The sequence below is a fragment of the Bombus bifarius genome, unplaced genomic scaffold, assembly GCF_011952205.1.
Source record: "Bombus bifarius isolate JDL3187 unplaced genomic scaffold, Bbif_JDL3187 scf7180000007970, whole genome shotgun sequence".
Classification (NCBI taxonomy): Eukaryota; Metazoa; Arthropoda; class Insecta; order Hymenoptera; family Apidae; genus Bombus; species Bombus bifarius.
Genome location: NW_022884356.1, coordinates 1,768,467 through 1,789,984, shown reverse-complemented (window position 1 = coordinate 1,789,984; position 21,518 = coordinate 1,768,467). Strand labels below are relative to the sequence as shown.

The 21,518-nt window shown below is 37.7% G+C and overlaps 1 protein-coding gene across 5 annotated transcripts in view; it reads right to left on the bottom strand.

The window, feature by feature from the left end:
• Window positions 1-21,518, bottom strand: part of LOC117213095 (voltage-dependent T-type calcium channel subunit alpha-1G) — a 110,057-nt gene that overhangs the window by 46,032 nt on the left and 42,507 nt on the right. For 3 of the 5 annotated variants that reach the window (XM_033458410.1, XM_033458419.1, XM_033458400.1), the window contains exons 6-11: window positions 21,036-21,074; window positions 8,375-8,478; window positions 7,465-7,640; window positions 6,140-6,232; window positions 5,479-5,657; window positions 1,994-2,166 (exon numbers count right to left, since the gene is read on the bottom strand). In XM_033458410.1, the coding sequence (XP_033314301.1) occupies window positions 1,994-2,166; window positions 5,479-5,657; window positions 6,140-6,232; window positions 7,465-7,640; window positions 8,375-8,478; window positions 21,036-21,074 (764 nt within the window). The remainder of the gene's footprint in view (window positions 1-1,993; window positions 2,167-5,478; window positions 5,658-6,139; window positions 6,233-7,464; window positions 7,641-8,374; window positions 8,479-21,035; window positions 21,075-21,518) is intronic. The other 2 variants (XM_033458438.1, XM_033458428.1) reach the window with 1 other exon arrangement.

The following is a 21,518-nucleotide window of genomic DNA, read 5'->3' as shown; positions in this document are numbered from 1 at the left end:
AATTCAACGATATCAATTATGTTAAATGGGAATCGATATATCGTGTCCCGTGGAAAAACTGTCGAGCAAGTATTAATTGCATGGAAGTCGATAAAAATGAAAGACCTTAAAGAATACTCGATACCAAGTCGCTTCATGGGTCTTTGTGCGAGAGTCAATAATTATCCGCGGCATATCTACTTGTAAAATTTTTAATTGGAACCAGATGTTTCGAAACGTATATTTTGTCGAGCGTATTAAATTCCACAGGGTCGAATGTTTTTTTACGTTTGAGGAAAAAATATATCAGCTTGTTCGAAAGGTTTCTTTCCTTTCATAAGATGATAATAGACGAACAACGATTTCTGTTTTATATTATTTTATCGAATTAGGTGTGATCCATTTCGTTCTATTTCTACCATTGCATGATTATCGCATGATATTAGTGCGTGATTCAGTAAACTAATATAATATAAAGAGCATTGTGCGTCTATTATTTCCTTATAAAACGAAAGAAACATTTCTGACAATCTAATAGTTTTGTCGATCGTTGATAACGAAAACGTATTTCTTCCGATTCTTTCGCAAGGTAATAAAATATCGAGGCAAATTGACCGAAAAAGACGAGCTTATTGCTCTTTTAGTTGATCGTTTGCCGAGTGCAATGTTATACGCAGCGAAAATACGTTAGAGGAAAATCGTCTGCCGTTTCATTCGTTTTTATTAAAACAAAATTAAAAAGAATATGATTATTTGTACGTTTGTAGACGTTTATAGACTTTAAAACTATCGCGTGTAACATACATGGTACCGTAATAAAAGCCATAATTTGAAAAACTATCGGAGGAGCTATTCTATCAAATTGATAAAACAGAATGAAAGAGGCAGCAGTGTGTTAATAAACACAGACGTATAAACAAATCGTTTACGAGATACATAATTTCTTAATGAACATGTAAAATCCGGGGCCTACGCACTTCCTCCGCACTCGATACAATAGAACAGCCACTCTTCCTGGAACCTACGATCACTGTAGCATTGTTCCCAACACACGCTCCATCGTCTGAGATCTTCTATTATTCCCGCAATAATAGCGTCAGTTTAAGTGATATTCTCAAGCGATCGCGCGGAACAGCGCCAGATATTCCAGGAATCTCTGATCGCGTACGTTCATCTCTAAAAAAACGCTCTCGTGCTTGCAGTGAAACGAACCACCGACGATTTAAACGTCTCTCGTAAGTACATTCTATGCGGATATCGTTGGCCGATATTCCAGTTTATCGAGATATCGATTATTTCGTGATAAGAACGAACAGAATTATCGAGTTAAACGTAATAATTGAATACCTCGAGAACGATTGGTTCACCCATTCACGTTTATTAAAAAGTTTCCTGCTACCTTTACCGAGTTTTGTAAATTCGCCAAGCTTCTGTCAATAAACACGAGGAGGCATCCCGTATTTTCGTCAAGAAATACAATCGCTCGGAACGGAGAGTTTTACATTTTAAAAAAAGAAATTACGAGAACGAAATTTGAACAAAATTCACGAAACTTGTTAGCGATTTTACGAAATCAACGAAATTTCCTTCTCTCCAAAATTCATTTCCTTTTCAACAGATCAGTCAATTTCCTTTCTATTGAAATTAATTTTGCTCTCGTAAGGTTTACGAATCCCTCCGTTTGTCGAATTAATCTTCTTCGAAAGAAACAAATTTACGAATCTCTTCGGAATTTATCAACTTTACTGGCTCGAAAGATTCCTCCGTGAACGAACCGCGTTCGACAGGGAAGAAAAGCACGTGACGCCTGGATCGTTTCGAAGACGATTAAATCTTCGTTTCTTTCAGAAAAATGGCAAACTACACGGCCATTCGTTTCCAAGGGAGAACATATAGGCGAAATGAAACGGAAACGTCGAAAAGATGTTGCAGTTTGCAGAGAAGCTCGTAAATTACAATGAAAATCAAACGTTGCAGGGGACTAATCCTCGCTTAGGAAATACAACTCTCTTACCTCCGGGTAATCTATTCGAATCAGGGCCGGGTGCACCTGCTCGATACGGGTGTCCATGTTGTTGCTGTTCCTTAAGTAAATTCTGCTCGCGTTTCTGCTGTCTTTTGTATAAATACACTCGGTACCTCTTCATTAACCTTCTCTTTCCTCTTCGCCACAGGTGTGCAATATATCTGAGAAGATGCGGTACGATTATAGCAGAATGGAACAACCAAAAGACGATTTCAAATGGCAATTCCTTCGTTTCTCGAGCGGAGAACCGATGGAGCGCTATTTTGCTTCGTTTAACGTGACACTGTCACGGTTTGCGATCATTTCTTCTCCAAAAATTCCGTAAGACAATCGTTGGTCTTTCCGCGTGGTAAGATAATAAAATAGGATATTGAAGAACAAGAAACGAATAATCGTATTATGGAATGGAATTGTTTTAACACTTTGACTGCCACCGTTGGTCAGATATGACCGGACCGCTTCCATTTCTTACAATTGTAAAAATTCTATGAAAATTCACAGTTAGGGCATTTCGAATATAACCGATAAATAGAAGATACTCTGGAACAAAATGTGCCCCATTGAACGATTAAACGTTTTTATTAGAACATCAATAAAAAAAAAATGAGAAGAGATCTTGCATCTAACGGTGTACTGCGTTTGCATCCATAGCTTTGAAGGGTAATCTACGAATATTATTATAAACACAGCTTAGAAAATAATCGTAAATGCTGCTTTATAATCGTATAATTGAAGTTAGAAGTGTGCACATACCTGACTATTATATATAGAACGAGCAAATACCGTTTACTAATATCTTGTACACGTTTCAACAATATATTCTGCACGTTTTGCTTACGACGAAATAACGAATGCGAATGGTTTGTTGAAATAAACGAAGCCTCGTTATAATACGTCGCTATCGACTGTTACCAAGGTGCCACGGTGGTCACCCGTGACCACCAATAAGGTAAACGGTCCATTGGGGAAGAACGTTGTCTCACATCATCGATTTATTATTATTCTGCCATTGTACGCTTCGAATAATAAAAATACTCCCTTGGCGTCCTCAGCGAAACACGTGATTTCAGCGTGGCAGTCAAAGTGTAGAACGAGAATTATTCGTTTTTAAAACAAAAGACTAACTGGCCAGTGTTTTGCTTCGTTTAACGTATATGCTTTGTCACAGTTTTCCAATCATCGTTCTTCCAAGAATTTAATAAAACTATTGTTCGCCTTTCTGCATGGTATACTTTAAACGAGAATCCTTCTTTTTTAAATGCGATGGCTCAATCGAGGAAACCGATGAATTCGATGATATTACGAGAGAGTTTGCAGTTACTTCTTCCGCAAAAATTTGACGTAATTGTCCGATAGAATTGTAACCCCGTTCCGTGAGAAAATAGAAAAAGAATAAAAAACGAGTAGTAGGATAATAGAACTATTCTAAATGAGAATCCTTTATTCTTGAAGCGGAGGACCAATGTAGGCTTTCACAATATTGTAAGACTCTTTGATTACTTCTCCTCGACAACCTTAATAGAGTTATTGTGCGATCTTTCTGCTCAATAAAATAATACGATGGTCGTCTTTATGTTCAAGATAAAACGATCGAAAATGAAAAATAAACAGCGTAGTGGCGAAACTGTTTCCTCGAGGATGTTCGTTATTTAAAGTGGTAGTCTAATGGAACACACCTTGATATACAACTTAACGATATATCAAGAATTTTCAATTTCTCACCGAGAAATCTAATAAAGTCAAAAAGTGTGTGATAATAGAACCATCAAAAAGCGAACAATATGGTTTGCTTGGAAATTATTAGAAAAAGCGAGGGAACTTTTGCTTTATATCCTGAAACTTTTCTACAGCTTTTTCTATGACGTATGTGATACAGCGGCCAAGTTACTCCTGAGGGAATAAAAGTAGTAGCATCCCTTTTATTCTTCCAGATATAGAAGTGTATAAATTTCTACGAATTTCGAAGGAAGTTTAATCAATATGTAAATCTTTAAAACACTCGATCACATACGCGTGCGATACGCTCCAGTTGATATTTCTAAATTGCCTATCTTCGATTTTATCGAACTTTTATTAATATCGAATTTGATTCTCAGAGTAACGCGTACCTCGTCTTGATTGTAATTCGTAATATTATTTGTTCAATATTTATGTTTGTTACGCGCATTACGATAATACCTCGTGTGTCTATTATTATTAATAAATATACAGGGTGGTTGGTAACTGGTAGTACAAGCGGAAAGGGGGTGATTCTACGCGAAAAAAGAAGTCGAAAATGTAGAATAAAAATTTTTTTTTTTTTTTATTTTTCCATCGAGACAACGATCTACAGTGAGATCCGGTATAACGTACCGCGCGCGTACCGAGCGAAAATTCAAGGTGGATTTTCTCGAAAACAAAGCGTCAAACGAAAAATTGTTATTCTATATTTTCGACTTCTTTTTTCGCGTAGAATCATCCCCTTTCCGCTTGTGCCACCAGTTGCCAACCACCCTGTATAAATACGATGTATGTAAATAGGCGATGGTACATTTGAATAACGTGCGACGCAAAGTATCGAACTTGGTAAAAAATAAATTTCACTATTTTACAGGCTTTTCGTTTGCAATTCGTTCGATCTATTGTAATTGGAAAATTTGTGAACGTTATTTCGTACATGGAAAAGCGATCTTTCTTTTAGGCCTCTTAGGTAGCGGTGAAAAATAATAACGAGAGAAGAAACGATTACGTAGGTGGAAAAGAGAACTTGAAAAAATTGTCCAATATCTCTATTTTACGTTCGAATGAAATCTAACTAAAATCTACACGTCAATTTTGCGACATCCATTTAAAATACCGTTGCATCGATCAAAAATAAACGATACGTTTACCAGTCGTCGTGTTTTCCGTAACTGAAACTAGAAAATTGATACAAATTGAAAATGAAAATACAAAGCTTTTTCTATATCGTGCGCGCCGAAAAATATAAAGTTAAACGGACGAAAATCAATACGTATCTTCTTATATGGAACGATAAAAAGAAAACGTAATGGAAAAGACAAAAATCAAATTCGACAATTACGTAATAAATAAACTTTCGTATAAACCTTTATTCATTATTATGTAAAGAACCGAGAACATCGTAATGACATTATTATATTTCATAAAACGATGCTCCGTGTTCCAGTTAACGGAGTTGCAACTTAATTAATTATGCAAATATAAGTGCTGATACTTTTAAGCGTTGAAATACGTGACTAAACTCTGATCCTCAGGATCTTCGCTTACATCGCTATGATTTTCAATGTACATGTATACCGTATATCGCTATCCAGGTTATATCAAGTTGTGCTTGAACTTTGTACTTTCGTGCCTCGGCTTTAAATTTCCTTTTTTTATTTCTTTAATGCCGAGAACAGCGAGAGCGAGAGAGACAGAGAGATAGAGGGGAAAAAGTTAATACGCTTTTCCCGTAAAGTCGCTTAAATACTCACTTAACAATTTCAGCGTAACATGTAGTCGGTTCTGAGGTATTCGTCGACGACGCAAGCGTTGATGTAGAATGAAAACGTGCACGCTCCAGTCGCATTCTTTCCATCTCCCGCTTTTTCGTCTCTGAGAATTGCGTCGCTATCACGACTAAGCAGAGATTAATCATGAAGAAGGAACCAATCTGTAACCCAAATTTGTTCAACTTGCACCATTTCCTCTTTTCTTTTTTTCCTTTTTTTTTTTTTTTTCTTTCGCTCGTTAACAGCAAAGAAACGTTTCTCTTCCCGTTGCGAAACATCGTGCGATCTTTGAATCCGTAGAAAAAGGTTCCTACTTCCCTCTACTTATCTCTATTTAATCAGAAGAACATTCCGTATCGCAGAGTAAGAAGTAAACGAATCTTTGTTTCCTTTTAGGTTTCCATCAAACAGCATTTAAAAGGAACGAAGTAAATTAAAGAAATGAAGAATATTTTATATTCAATATATACGGTGTTTACAAGAAATACCGGCACACCATTGTATTTATTATGGGATTTTGCGTATGATAGAATTCGACACTGTGACAATGAAATGTAGAGGTTGATGAAAAGATGGTCCATCGGGAAATAAGGCTACGTGCCAATATTTTTTGTAAATATCGTGCATGAAGTAATAAACGTACCACGATTAAAAGGACGAAGTATATCCAGTCCCAAAAAGAATGAGCATCCTGTACGTAATACATTATGTCTGTCCATCCCTCCAGACTGATTACCTATGACGATATCATTTACTTTGTCAATTTTTCTTGTCCAAGCAGTTGAAATCTCCGTGGAGAAATTACGTTGAGGTGCATTATATATCGTAGATCGTCGAACAAAAGATTTTCTTAAATCAGTTAGCTTTTTAGTACAGAATAAATGAAATTACGAGTCGTTACAAGATTCGCTAACGAACAGACTGCGAGTGTCTGTGCGAATTTACATTTCAATGAAAAACAATTTTTCATTAATTTAAATATAGTCGATACTTTAATTTTTATATGCACAATATTTTGTGATATATCTGTGCGTGTTTCGGTAGAATCTTGATTACCAAAGCAGATCAACGAACTATCGATCGATGCAAAATTTAGAAATGTTTCTCCGTAAGACGTAGGAACTTCGGCAACTTGACGTTACATTTTTGTTTCAAAATTCTCGTTCCTGTTTAATATCGACGTTTCTAAAATAATTTAATATATATTCAATATACGTGTGTCTTCGATTTAAATATCGAAACTCGAGGAGCGTGTAGGGGATCGATAAACCGAGGAAAAACGAGTCCTTTAGAAATTCCCTCGTTTTCGATCCATTTCGAAGGAAATCGCGGAAAAAACGAAGAAAAATATTTTCGTTTGTTCGTATATTTATCCCAAAATGGCGAATTGTATCCGTATCCAACCGCAGCTGCAGTGCAGCAAATATCAGCAGCGCGATGTCTGGCTGCAATTAGAGCGGTCAATGTTAGATGTATCTAATGGTTGCGTTGTTGCAAAAGGTCAGCGTTTTCAACGGTATCCTCGTTAAATAAACGATAACGCGTATAAACAAGCGCAGATGTGCAAACGAAAAAGCAAGAACAATTTTTGTTTCCTTCCCTGCGATTTTCTCCAAAATGTTGGAAAAACCAGCGCTTCTGAATCTCTTAAAGCGCTTTTTGGACCTCTACACGCTCTCAAAGCGTTGGCATTTAAATTGGGTTTCACGTTTCCTACAAATGCAGAAACATCCGCAGTCTAATTGCCAAGCATACATATAGAATAGATAAGATTGGCTACTGGAGCAATCCTTGACCTGCTGCATGTTAAACTAACTCACTCGAATAATAAGAATACTCACTCGATTATACAAATACTAACATGTAACATGTGTGTGTATTTATGTATATATATATACTAACAAAAGTAGGGAATTTTGGCTACGGTGAAGTTTCAGTTTCTGAATGTGAGAGAACTAGGACACTCACGAGAAATATTGCGACCCAGGCAAGACCGATATTGTCGAACGATATCGTTCCTTGGAAAGGATTGTTACCCTGACCCTTGCACTCCGTGTAGTAGTAATTCCAATTAACGCAGGTGTCGTTGGTGATGAACGTTGCGTTATTGTTCGGCAACGCGGTGCTATTGCAAATCACGTTTCCTAAAAGCAAGAACACTTCAGTGGCTTGTACGAATGTCGCGCTATCGGGAAACCGATACGAATTTCGTTCTTTGGATCTGCTGAGAAATTAACGTTCGTTAATGAACTTTAGAACGATGTATGTTTCAGATTCGATAAATCTTATTAAATTTCTTATTAAATGAAGTAGCTGTCGTAGGAAAATTTCTCAATATCTTTACATCGACTGCCGACAGAAGTTGAATGGAAAATCAAAAAGTGGATATTTTTTCCCAGTTTTCGATTTAAATTCGCGTCGTCGATAGAAAATTGCGAGAAGCTCGGATCGTTTGCGAATACAGAGACGGATTTCGGAAATATCGTAACCTGGAAATACATTTCCATTTGCTACGTTTTCCTATTTGCGAATATCGAGAGTCGATCGATTTAACGCGTTTAGTGATTGCTAATTTCGTATAAAATTCTGTTTCCGTGTTTCTACGTTTGCAGTTACGAAGATGGAACTAGCAGTCACAGAGAGCATCGAATCCATCGACGCTCGCCATTTCCATCGAGATATGTGACGTTCTTTCGCTCCTATCCCGCGGGCATATTTTTCCTGAAATTCTGGTGACAGCGATGCCGAAAACACGCGATGCCAGTGTCGAACGAAACCGTGAACTTGTTCTCGATTGAAAGCGAATAAAAAAAAGGGTGGGGGCAGAGAGAAAAGAAAATTGGAAAACCAGTGAAAAGAATATCGAAGATGCACTCACCGAACTTGAGCGGCGGCAGGTTACTGCAAGAGTGCATTCCGTTGTCGTCGGGACGCGAGCAAATGTAGTCCTGACCCTGATATTCGAAGTACTTCTCAAGGTCGCTGGAAAAGCAACGAGCCACAATTAAAAATCGATTTCGAAACAAGACCGCATCCTCGCGCCTCGTTTCTTATAATTAAGAGGTTGCACGTATATATGTATGTATGTATAGATGTATGTGTATATATATATACATATATATATATACACACACACATATGTATATGTATGTAAATATGCCTTATGCACGAATGCACTCGTTGCATGCTTCGCTTTATGCGTGTACACCGTGTATATGCAGCGTGTTCCATATGATATATTATATATATGTATATAAAGGTTATGTATAATATATAATGTATACAATATGTATTTATATAATATACGTATTCAGGCTGTTTCAGAAGCACAGATCAATGAAGGAGAATATTGGAAGACGATGAAAGGGAATGTCTCTCGTCTGACAAACGTACGTTCCATCTTGCATTGTTTCTTTTCTTTCTTTCTTCTTGTTCTTTTTAGTAATTGAGCATTAAAATGATACATACAAGTTTGAGACGCTTGTCGAGCAATTTGCCAAACTTTGGTTACGATAAAGTTTCTGGGAACAAATTGCATAGAAACTATGAACTATATATATGTACATATAGGTAATTACGTAGGTTGGCCATACTGTTCCGTTTCTGCTGGAAAGTTCTGACCGTGGCTAATATCGTTTCAGAGGAACCGAGAAGCGAAAAAGTGCAAGAAAAATTAATTTTCCTTTTGTAGTCGGTTTTGGAAATATAAATCTATTTTTGGTAGTTCGATGTATTTAATTCATTTTAAGTCTCAGTATTAGTAAGTACGAAATTTACGAGTTGATTTCCATCGCTGGAAAATGTAATTATTGCTTGATGTAATTATTATACCGATGAATTTCACTCTCGCAGAATGATCATCGCTCAGTCTTCCTTTTCCTTGTATCTAAGCTTCATCTACCTCTTGACCTTTCTGAATTTCTTATTCAGAATTGATTGACAAATGAATCTGCACCGCTACCGGGAAAAAACTGGTTCTCTCGTAAAATCCTACTTTTTATCCATTCTGACCCGTTTCCTCGGCGTTTAAAAAGGAAAATTCGATCAACTTTTTCACGGTGATTTCTAACAAGCTGTCGAGCATACCGCATAAGGGAATTTCAAATGCAATTCCTAGGTTAGAAAAAAGAATTCTTTCGTCAGCTTTTAAGTAATTCTTTCAACTCACTCGTAATGTAACTTCTTTTTTTGAGATTTGTAATAAAGTGATAGAATAGTTTTTTTTCTTTTTTTTTTATTTAACGCCATTATACGTATATTATAGTGGAATAACGGGGCGAAATTTCATCGAAAGTGGTTCGGTGGTTCGGAAGAAAATGGGTCGTGAATTTGATAAAACCCAGTTTTCGATTAGCATTGTAACGCTTTAAAATATAAATTAAAGCTGTGTAATTCGAACAAAGCATAGCAGTTAATATAATTTTTACTATCAAACGAAAATTCTTAATTACTCGTTTTTACAACGTTATGAATAATACGAGAGAAATCTCAGTCGAGTTGCGAGGATACTATAATTAATTTTACAAAGTCCTGTCTATGATTTAAAGGCAAATACAAAGTAGCACAACCTTTGCGTCAAACGAAGTATAATTTCTTGCTGGAGGCTTTACTGAAACCCTACGGATGTGACCGTAGTTTGGCGCATTGCTCGTCAAATATCGCCCGAAACGTCCATTTTTTATACTTCCATTACTAGGAAATTAGGCGAAATCGTTTACTCTTATCTCGTAAGAGACTGTTACTTGTTGTTTCGTTAGTGACTCGTTAATTATACATACAATAAAATTGACCGACTTGCCCAAGTGCTTCGACGAATTTTCAAATCCGTATCATTAAATTTTTATTATACAAATTATACCGAATTTCAAGCTTCCAAAAGTTTCCTATCTAATTTACCGCGGATTTATCACGATTCTTAGGAATCTCTTATCAACTCTCGATTCTCCTTACTTTACTCCAATCCTCGCAAATAATTTCTAAAAATTTCTAACCTCTACAGTCTCCTATTGAACTTACCGCGAATTGGTCGCAAACTTGTCGAGCCGATAGACACTTCTCTTAATTCCTTATTCTCGTGCGATTTTCGCGAACAATTTCAAACAAATGATCGCGTAGAAAGCTTTTATTAAAGCTATTATTATACCATTGATCAACGATTCCCAAACTATGGCAACGTTCACGAACGACTATTTACGTTAATCGCTCAAAAAATATTCCTTCCATCGGCCACACCGCTGCCTCCTTTATCGATCTCGCGATCTAAAACGCTGCACGTAGACATATACCTATAATATACAATATACGATACGCAAGACACGTACGCGCGCGCGCGCGCTCGTGTGTAATTAGGCCCATATATAATATGTTGTAGATATGTGCAATAATCGACGATAAGAGATTATGTATAATATATATATATAAAGAGTAAAAGAAAAGAAGAACAGAAGAGAAAATAGAAACGCAAGAGAAACAAAGGCAGAAGCGAGTATCGAGTTTGCGTGCACGCAAGTCGGCGTTTTGTATCGGGATAAAACGATAAGAAAGAAAACCGATAACGCCCGTGTAAGTACGGCCCGCTCCAGTGTCACCTGCTAGATGCAAGAAAGTAAATGCACTCTTCTTCGGCTTCAAGGGCTGCCTCTTATCGGGCTGCTATTCAATTTTCATCGTGTGAAGTAACACGGCCACTAAAACAATGTCGAGCACCGCGACAAAAACCGTTTAATAGAGACACGCCCGATACCGACCCCTCGCTATTTGTATACCGCTTGTTACGACCGAGGTATGGCGGCCATCGTCAGCCGTTGTTTGTACCAGTAAGCATCCCGTCGATACGACACAACCTTTTTCCTACATCCCCATAACATTTTTTCTCTTTTCTTTGGATTCTCCTCCGGGACGATTTAAGATGGGATTTTCTATAAGCGTCAAATACGATGGCTTCTAGGGTTTTTTGAACGTACCCTCGCAACCTTTGCTCGCTAACTTTGTACCGTAACATTTTCTTCGATATATCGCGCGTACTGCGTATGTGGAGAATTTTGAAATTTCATCGAAACGCTACTGCGATAATCGCGTTGGTAACACTTTACTGACCGCTAGCGGTTCAACAGCATACGCACGTCCATCGGTAGCTCAGGCGCCGATTCTCCCTGGCGCCGGCACTGTTTCGGTTTAGTAAGTTTTTCAAATTGGTATAAAACTGTGGGAGCTTACAAAACAACGCAACTGACGCAACTGAGCAAGATACCTTAGTACCAAATAACAAATTATTGTTCAAATAATGAGAAAGATTGTCGGCGACAAAAGGCCGATTAGTAGGCTATCGGTCGGTAAGCGTCGGCGACAAAGAACCGATTAATCGACTATCGGTCGGTAAAGTGGTAAGATGTTGAACGAATATTGAAACGCATATCGTACGTATTGCACGAAACGTTCTGAAATTTCACGAGTAATATAGAGAAACACGATTGTCGTATTTGTAATTATATTATGCGGCAAATTTTAAGGTTACGTTATACGTGCAATTTTGAACGAACCTTAATACGTGTGTTAATGTACGTATTAAATAAAACTGTGGTGATTATACTGGGCAATTTTTTAAGCAAATTCCAAATGAAACTTCGTTATCACTGTAGTGGAACGTGACTGTCATCGTTAGATTGGTACTCGAAACGAATCTGAAAACGTTACATAGAAAATACAGAATATTTAATATACAGGGTGGTTGGTAACTGGTGGTACAAGCGGAAAGGGGATGATTCTACGCGAAAAAAGAAGTGGAAAATATAGAATAAAAATTTTTCGTTCGAGGCTTTGTTTCCGAGAAAATCGATTTTGAATTTTCGCTCGGTACGCGTGCGGTACGTTATAACGGATCTCACTGTAGATCGTTGTCTCGATGGAAAAATTAAAAAAAAAAAAAATTAACCACCAGTTACCAACCACCCTGCATAAACTACGTCACAGATTCGATGGAATCTTCAACTCATTTGCAAGTTTCGAAGGATACGTCCGCTTTTTTAACACTTTCAGAAAATCCCTTCTTTACCCTCGGGCCAATTCTCGCTGCCAAATGGATTGTTTTTTAAAGTTCCAGTGGTCAGATTATCTTTAATTCATCCGGTCTCCTAACCGTTTTATATTCGTTGTCCGATGTAATTTTAATCCCCAGTTCTCGGTTATTTAAATTTCCTGAAACAAGTTTACCTCGAAAGGGTCTAAAGGACGAAATAATCTCCCACGACTCAACTTGTCTTTACAGGATTTGGCGATCCTTATCCGCTTGAAGATTTTCGAAATACTTAACAGAGGAGAATACCAGCGTTGCTTTCGTTTGAGATGTTAGAATTAATAATATTATAAGTACTAATTGCCTTTGTACAATTTCATCATCTTTATCGACTCTAAGTTCATTGAAATATATAAATATATTTAATCCTTTAAGCACGCGCACCTTTTCGTAGCTTACTATCGCAAAAAGGTAAAACAAAAAAAAAAAAAAACAAAAATGGTGAGAAAAATACAATATTATTATCATTATAACGCGTGTCAATTAGTCGACTGAAATTTGGTTAACATTGAGATACATAAATACGTGAGCGTATAACACGAATACAAATATTTATCTGGTAGAAAAGAAAATGACAGCGTGAACAGAAAATTAGAATTATTTACGTGGTGTATAAAATTATAATATGAAATAATCGTAAAACGGATTCGTCGTTAATTTCCACCTATGAAATTTCCTGAAAACCATAATATCGCTGTTGGACGACAGCCGTGATTTACGAAATTTTTGATCCGTGGACGACAGTAGAATTTAAAAGGTCAATGAATTAAATATCATCGTATAAATTCGCCACGTGAAATATTTCTTCGCGACGTTGTAAATCCAAAAGTCGAAGTAACCTACGATACAACTTGCTTTATAGGATTCTATGATTTTTATTAGACCGACGGTACTTGATACATGTGTTGCAAAAATACATCGATTCTATAAATTTACCATTCGGAATGATTATTCGCGAGGCTGTAAATTTGATGTCGGAGAAATTTCCTACCCTTCATCTGCATGAAATTCTACTCATAGTATACCAGCGTTGGAATTTCATGTTTCTACGCTATGGGAATTTATTAAAAATCGCATCTTAAGAGCACCGTTTCATTTTCGTTTCGTGTTTTCACTCGGGAAGAAATGGGAAATCGATAAGAAACTCGTGTAAGCAACTTCCTCGTTTTCTTCCTCCTCGGTGCCCTTTGAGAACAGTTGAAAAACAACATTTGCAGAATTATGGTTTGACGGGTGTGACAACGCGACATCAGTCCAGCCAAATCCTAAATAATATATTTTTTGATTAAAATTGAATAAACTACCAACAGCTAGAAATTCATGTCGCTTTATGTAATCTTATAGATTGTCAAATACGAAGTTGTTAATAATTTACAGATTCGGTCGAATCGCAGTTCGTAGTTGGAATTTCTGTTGAATTTTCTGCTCGTATCTCCGTGACCATCTTTTGGATAATCTCCAAGCTTTTTCTCTTCAAAATTCAAGCTCTTCCTCTTTAAACTATTTACACGGCCATTACGGTATTTATTTATTGCAAAATCAACTAACGACTCTTGATTATTGTTGCATAAATAACATCGTGACGTAAACATTGTTACATAAATGGACACAAGTATAATACGATGTAGAAAATATTTTTATAAGGTGTTTAAACTTGCTTTATGGTCTCGCTTATGCGTTGTAAGCGACGTTAAATTGATTAAGCTGATTAAAATTCCACTTCTTTATATATATATATATATATATATCTCCATTGTAAAGCCAGGAATATTAGATTTTAGAAATCTACTAAAATTACGTATCACGTTACCTTTTTTAAACGACTGCAAATTTTTGACGAATTCAACGTTTTACCACAAAAATCTTTGCATAAAACTTGTTAAAGTAACGTTTACAAGGACCGACGATAAGTTTAAAATTCGATACGAGATACGAAGCTGTTTCAGTCTATAAACTACAAAACGATATTTATTTGGTAGCGATAATTGACCCAAATGTATAAAGCTACTTTATTACGTAATAATTCTAATGGTTTTACTTGGAGCATCGCATCCATATTCACGGACCAAGCGTCATATTTATTTTCATTTTTATTTACGCTTTAATTTAACGAAAAGGTGAAGGTAGTTTCTTTTTCCTTACTTTTAGCAGCAACGTATAATTTGAACGAAATATACAGAGTGGTTGGTAACTGGTGGTACAAGCGGAAAGGGGGTGATTCTACGCGAAAAAAGAAGTGGAAAATATAGAATGAAAATTTTTCGTTCGAGGCTTTGTTTTCGAGAAAATCGACTTTGAATTTTGGTTCGGTACGCCTGCACTTTATCGCGTCTCGTTACAACGGATCTCACTGTAGATCGTTGTTTCGATGGAAAAATTAAAAAAAAAAATTAAAACAAAAATTTTATTCTATATTTTCGACTTCTTTTTTCGCGTAGAATCACCCCCTTTCCGCTTGTACCACCAGTTACCAACCACCCTGTATACGCGCTGAACAGTGGCATTGGCAAACAGAGAGTAACATTCAAGGACATCGGAAATTTGATCGAATCGATCTTAACGAATTCGTAATTTTCACGAATATAAATAAATTCCACGTTTCGCTTTCACCTACAGCATTTTTATTTACTCGTACGAAATAATGTTACTTTGTTTGGTTCGTCGATCGTATCACAGCGCTGCAACGTCGAGACGACGATAACGTTCGATCAATTTGATTAGCAAATTAATAAATATCCGAACGTAAAAACGTACCTGCAAGCATCGGGAATATCGCTGAAAACATTTAACGTCGAATAGTTGTTCGTGACTCGGTAAATGGTATAAAACAAAAAAAAAATATTTAACAGCTCGAATTTACCGAACAATTATATTTGTCGTATCAAACAATTCCATTTGATTCCCATTCGAAGTACACAATTTGTCGTTTCTCGCGAAAAATCTATTTATCGATTGAAATTAATTTAATAATTTATTTAACGTAACGTTTAATATACACGTTCGCGTGGATTATTTTCCATGTTACACGTACGACAACGACAACGACAAGCGTATAAATAGAAAATCGGCCAATTAACGCGTTTCCACGGCGAGTTATGCGAAATTAATCGACATCGATACGAATTTCCAGTAAATTCAAATTCTGTCGATGCATCGAATCATACGGTGGCATCGTCACCGCGCGGATTAAACATATTAGAGGCATCGATCATCGTATCGCAACTGAAACGCTCTGTAATAATTCAATTGTCATTTTAAATTTCAGCGGCAGGGCACACGTTCGAACCAACCGGTACGCGCTAGTTAGATCAATATCGCGTCCCTCCAAGTAAATCATAGAGAACAGCATGCGAAAACACGCGACATAAACTGGAAATCCTCGAATTTATTCGGGGCCGCTCGCCTAAAGCGAAATTATTAACAGCGTTATAAACCTCATGAAATATCGTTCAGGCGAATATATCGGTGGGCGATTCGTCCTACGTTTCTGTTTTCTGGCCAAGTTGTTGCACCATGCAAAAACCAGTGTCGCTATTTGAAAACGAGAGTCTAACGTTCTAGAACATGTTAAAGGAGTATTTCCATTAAAGGCAGTCGATCTTTCGACCCGCGAGAGAAATTATTGGAAAATTTCAGAAGGCAAAAAGAGTAATTTGCGAGGCTTTGAAATTTCCGATATCGCTTACGATAAATTTGAATAATCCGTTCTTTCTGTATCGTTCGTTTTATAATTTGGTTACTCGCGTTTCCACGTAGAAAAACATTTTCCCCGTATTATACTAATACCTTTATATTCATAATCGGCATATATCCGAGCTTTTTTGTCGCGTATTTCCAAAAAGAAAAAAAACAATCTTCTCTCCGCGAGATTGAGCGCGCAAAGATTGAAAAGTAAAGGCGAAAGTTTAATCCGAAGCAGATATAAATAGAAATCGATCGATATCTGGAATTTTAAGGAACTTTAGACTGCTGATAGACGAGCGAAAAGCGTGAAAATTATAGCGCGCTGATTACGCGTCGAAAATCAGCAACACGTGTACTCCACGAGTTTATGAATTTCGAAAGCAATTGAACGATTCTTTCTGAAGAAATATCGTATGGATAAAAACAAGAATAGAATATCATATCGTTTATCTGTAAGTGAAGTATTGCTGGAAAGAAAGCTTGGGAAACTATCGTGGAAATTGCTGAAAAATTAGAAATTAAATTAGAAACGAGCAATTTAGCAAGGATATTTTGAAAACTTTGAACTTTAAGGGTATAAAATAAGGAAAGGTCAGGCTTTCCAAGCCACCAAATGGAAATACTCCCTTAAGCACCGATCTTTCGCTAACACGATAACGCATCGAACGATTTTGCATCCGCAATGGCGCACGTGCACCCATCGGGCTAACCTTAATGCACGTGTTCCAGACCCAAGACATTGCACAGCTACGTTATGTGCTCGCTGTATGCTCGTGATGGTGCTGAACGTGCTTTTCATAAAAAAAAAGGAAAAAAATGAAATAAGAATAAAAAAAAAAGGTAAGGGGCAGCTAATCGAACGTGTAACGAGGCTGTCGTTGCATTGAATGCGTAAGTGTGCGGGTGCGTAGAGATTGTTCTTGCGTGACCGTACGATCGTGCTAGCCACTACAATATACAGCTTCACGGGCGTTTGGAAACTACACCTAAAATAAACATTACATATTTTATAAATAATATATTTGTTCGCGTTGAAATCTCTGAGGTGCGCGGAATCGATCGGAAGAGCGTGACGTTGCTCTCGGAAGTTTCTCTAGATTTTTAGTAATATCTAGGGATTTTAAGTTTAACCATTTCTAGTATTTTTCGTATATCCCATTGTTTCAATCGTATTTGAATTTAAATCGACCATTCGATATCAACGTGTTTCTTTTTCTTTGTGAAATATTGGATAAGCGAAATGCTATTGTATAGCGATGTACATATCTGGCGGTAAATGTTTATTACATCGATCGATATTTGCCTATCGGCTGGGGAAAACGAGAACGTATTGTTTAAAAATGGCCACTCGTTGAGTGAGACGAGCGAACTCGTTGCGGAAGTTTAATAATTACACACGTACGGGGAAGAGTAAATATATCTGCTACTATGAACTACTGTGAACTCACGCTCACTAGTAAGAACCGTTTCTAGACTTTTATCACGTGCCTTGGTTTTACGCACTGCTATTCGCAACCAGAGGTAGCTCTTCCCTTTGTCGACGCAACGAAGATACTTCGATCTACTCGTATTATATTTAGCCGAATAAAGTAAAGATTCGTTTGATTTGATAAAACAAAGCTTTGATCGACAAATTAATTGGCAACAACTAACAAGCATCGAGACACGAACCGCGTAGAAATCCGATCGATCGCGACTCTAAATTTTGTTAATTTTTTTAATCTCAATTTAAACAAATACACGATCGATGTTCGATTGCGGAACAAGAGGTAACTTACTTCCACAAGTTGGTTTATCATAAGATAAGACTAAAATAATACGAACAACGATATAGAGTTGTAAGATGAAATTAAAAAATAACATTTGTAACACGATGATCGTGTTTTCTTTTTTCCTCTGTAATTTTCAATTTACGAAGTTTATCGATGTGGCTTCCGATTTATGTTACGAAGAAACTGTAACAACTGAACGGAAATGTTGAAGAGAATTTCTGCCTAGACATTCTGTTGCTCCTTGAACCTATCAATTTATAACTCGCCGATTAAAAACAGACAAACGCGTACGTTTCGAAGATACCAAGGGAAAGACAAACTAAGATTTCCTCGACGTTACACCAACGTTATTTTCCAAGAATCGTGTTATTGCGTGGCTGTAGCTTTCACGACCAAATATATCTACCTACCGCGGCTCAAAAGTCTTAGGACATCTTTTATTCTTAGCACAACTTCGTTATCCGATTTCAATTACAAACTTTAATTTGCACGAGCAATTTATTAAAATTCTTAGTAAAATACCTTTATTCCATTTTTAACTTAATTCCAATTACTTATTTACGATTATATAATTAATTGTATTAATTACTCGATTCTTTCTCCGTTTACAAGCAAACGTGATAAAATCTACCAAAACCTTCGAGCTGGCGTGTACATCCGATCAATTCTTTGCGATTGAAAAATCTTCGTCGCATCTTTGTAGATTCCATTGAAACCGCATTTCGAATCGACCAGAAAAAAATGACGAATATTTATACGAAGGAAAACGACGCAAGAAACGACGTCCGTACGATTCCATCGTCGTGACGGTGAAGTACAAAGGACTAGCGACACGGTACGCGTGACGCACAAAGGGACGTTTGTTGGCGGCGCGCGTCGCGTCGCGTCGGTCAAGTTTCACGTCCGACTACGCATCCAATGAAACCGCAGCCTGAAGAAACATGCCGTACATGGAACACGCCGTACGTGCGCTCGCTTGCACCCCGATCTAAAAGCTTCGCTGAAGCTGGATGGCGCGGCGGCTGGGAATACGGTGCTGCGCGGCGCGGCGCGGCGCGGCGCGGCGCGGCGCGGCGGCAAGCCGAAAAGTATGTATACTACGCGTACATACGTAACACGTAGCCGGTGCAGAAGTCGATAAACGATTCAAAATAGCTGCTACGTAAACCAGGGTGAGGAAAGAGAAAGATAGAGAGACAGTGGTAGTAGATCGGGCTGCTTAATTAGCTCCGGGATGGATTTGGAGCTGCGGGAAGAGAAGAGGCTCGTTGGTGTACCTAAAGCACGAGGAGCAGCTTAAACGGTGTGAATCGAGGAGCGAGTGAAAGTGGGCAGAACGGATGGGAAAGCGGCGTTTCCCGCGAAAATTATACATATTGGAAAGCGTGTACGGGCCGCGGAAGTCTCGAAGCAGAACTGGATCTTTTCAAATAAACTTCATCCTACTCTCTCAACGGCCGTTTGCTATTGTTCGGTGGTTGAATGACCAGCGAGAACACAGAGGACGACGGGAACAAAGCGCTAGGAAAATAAATGGGATTTGGAATATACGTACGCGGCTGGAGTAAGAGCGAACGCGAGAGAGAAAAACAGACTGAGAAGGGGGGAAAACTCTCTGGCCGATGTTCTGCAGTGAATAACAAGTTGGGAGACGGCAGGCGACATCACGCAGATCTCGTACAATTGTAATAACAATGAGTATAGGAGTTGTACGGAGATATCGTTTCATCGTGTTAATTAAACTCTCGAGATGGAGAGCGGAAGCCTAGGAGAGACGTAGACAGATCTATAGAGATAGACAACCAGATGGGAAGGTGAAAGGGATGGAAGAAGCGGAATGAGGATGTTTGGGGATGTGTGTGTCAGAGCGATGGCAGATATCGAGACCAAGAGGAGAGAGGAGAGAGAACATCGATCTTCTTTTCGTGCACTGAAAGAAAGGAAGAATCTTGAAATAAAGTTTCGAAAGTACGCCGCGTTCTCAGACACGAAGAAGGAAAGACAATCGAGCTCGACACTTTGTGCGAAGTATATAATATAATAAATGTATAAGTATGTAGGTACACATATATAGTAATTTTCATAGTAAAAGTTAAGATCGTTCACATTCGTGTCGTACGTTCCAAGCTGCGTACGTTGCAAACGACATATATGTACACAATGGCCGGATACTGCGGTAACCGCAGCGTCGGGTTATGACACGAGTATACAAAACGACGGTACACGACAGATTAGAGACGCAGAGACGGGTAAAATACCGTTTCGAAATAGCTTCTGTGCCGCTCTGTGCTTCAAGAGGTCCTCGTTCTTTATTAATCTTCCGTTCATTGGATCAGTTTGAACGTGCATTCGCAGTCCCGTCCATAAGTCACTCGGATTACTTGTTTATTTTCAAACGTAATTATCGTTGAACGCTTGCGTCGCCTAATAAATATCGGACCACGTTCGCGGCAAATTTAACGAGCAATCGAAATAGCATCCGTGATTAAAGTCTCTCAAAAATTTCGATCCTTTTCTATGGAATAAAAATTACGTACGTAACGTTCCGGTATTACGCCGTATGGCATAGCAACAACAACGAGAATCGATTAATACATTTTTAGGAAGAACGCTGAATTTACGATAAAACGTTGCAAGTATAGCACGAAACGTTTCTATGTGTATCGCGTTATGAGTGACCGGTGATTTATGGACGGTTAGGTAGATAACTGTAGCATCCGTTGAATGTTCATTATCTTTTTATTACTTTCGAAATTCGAAATAGTATTTTATTCACCTCTGGACAAGGTGGCATGCTCTATGCTTGGTACACACTATAAATACATTTGTACACTCGTACCGTGATCAAGAACAAACAGAGAGATAAATATATACATATGCACGTGACGTATGCATGTATATACATATATGCACACATGGATGCACGCCTATGCATATTATGTGATTTATATAGATTTAGATATGTATATAGATATATTATGCATAGCACATTGTTCTCTACTAGAGCTTACTAAATGCGTGATCGAACCGAGTACTCGTCCGAGAGTAACCTGCAACAGCGAAACAATAGCCTGTCACTGCCCCCTAAGGTGGTCATGTACTTACGTCTAATGTCTAGCTTTCTTTTCTATCTTTTTCTTGTCATTTTCTATCTTGTTCTTTTTGCTTATGGGACAAAGAGAGGGGGAAAAAATAGAACGATCGATCTTTTGATCGATCTTCGCTTTTCCTGTCTCCGCTAGGCTGGTATCGCTACTATTGAAACAAAAGTCAAAGATATTTCGTTAAGTCGATTACGTACTAAATGAGAAATTCACTGACGACTCGATGAAAGTTGATTTTAACGCAATTTATTTCACTCGGACACGATTTTCCTTTTTAAAAAGAGATTCTGTAATAAAATATTATTCTGTGATATTATTCTACAATGTATATTATTTTCTACATGGCAGGATACTTTATACAGAGCGGCGAGACAAGGTCGAAAAACTTCG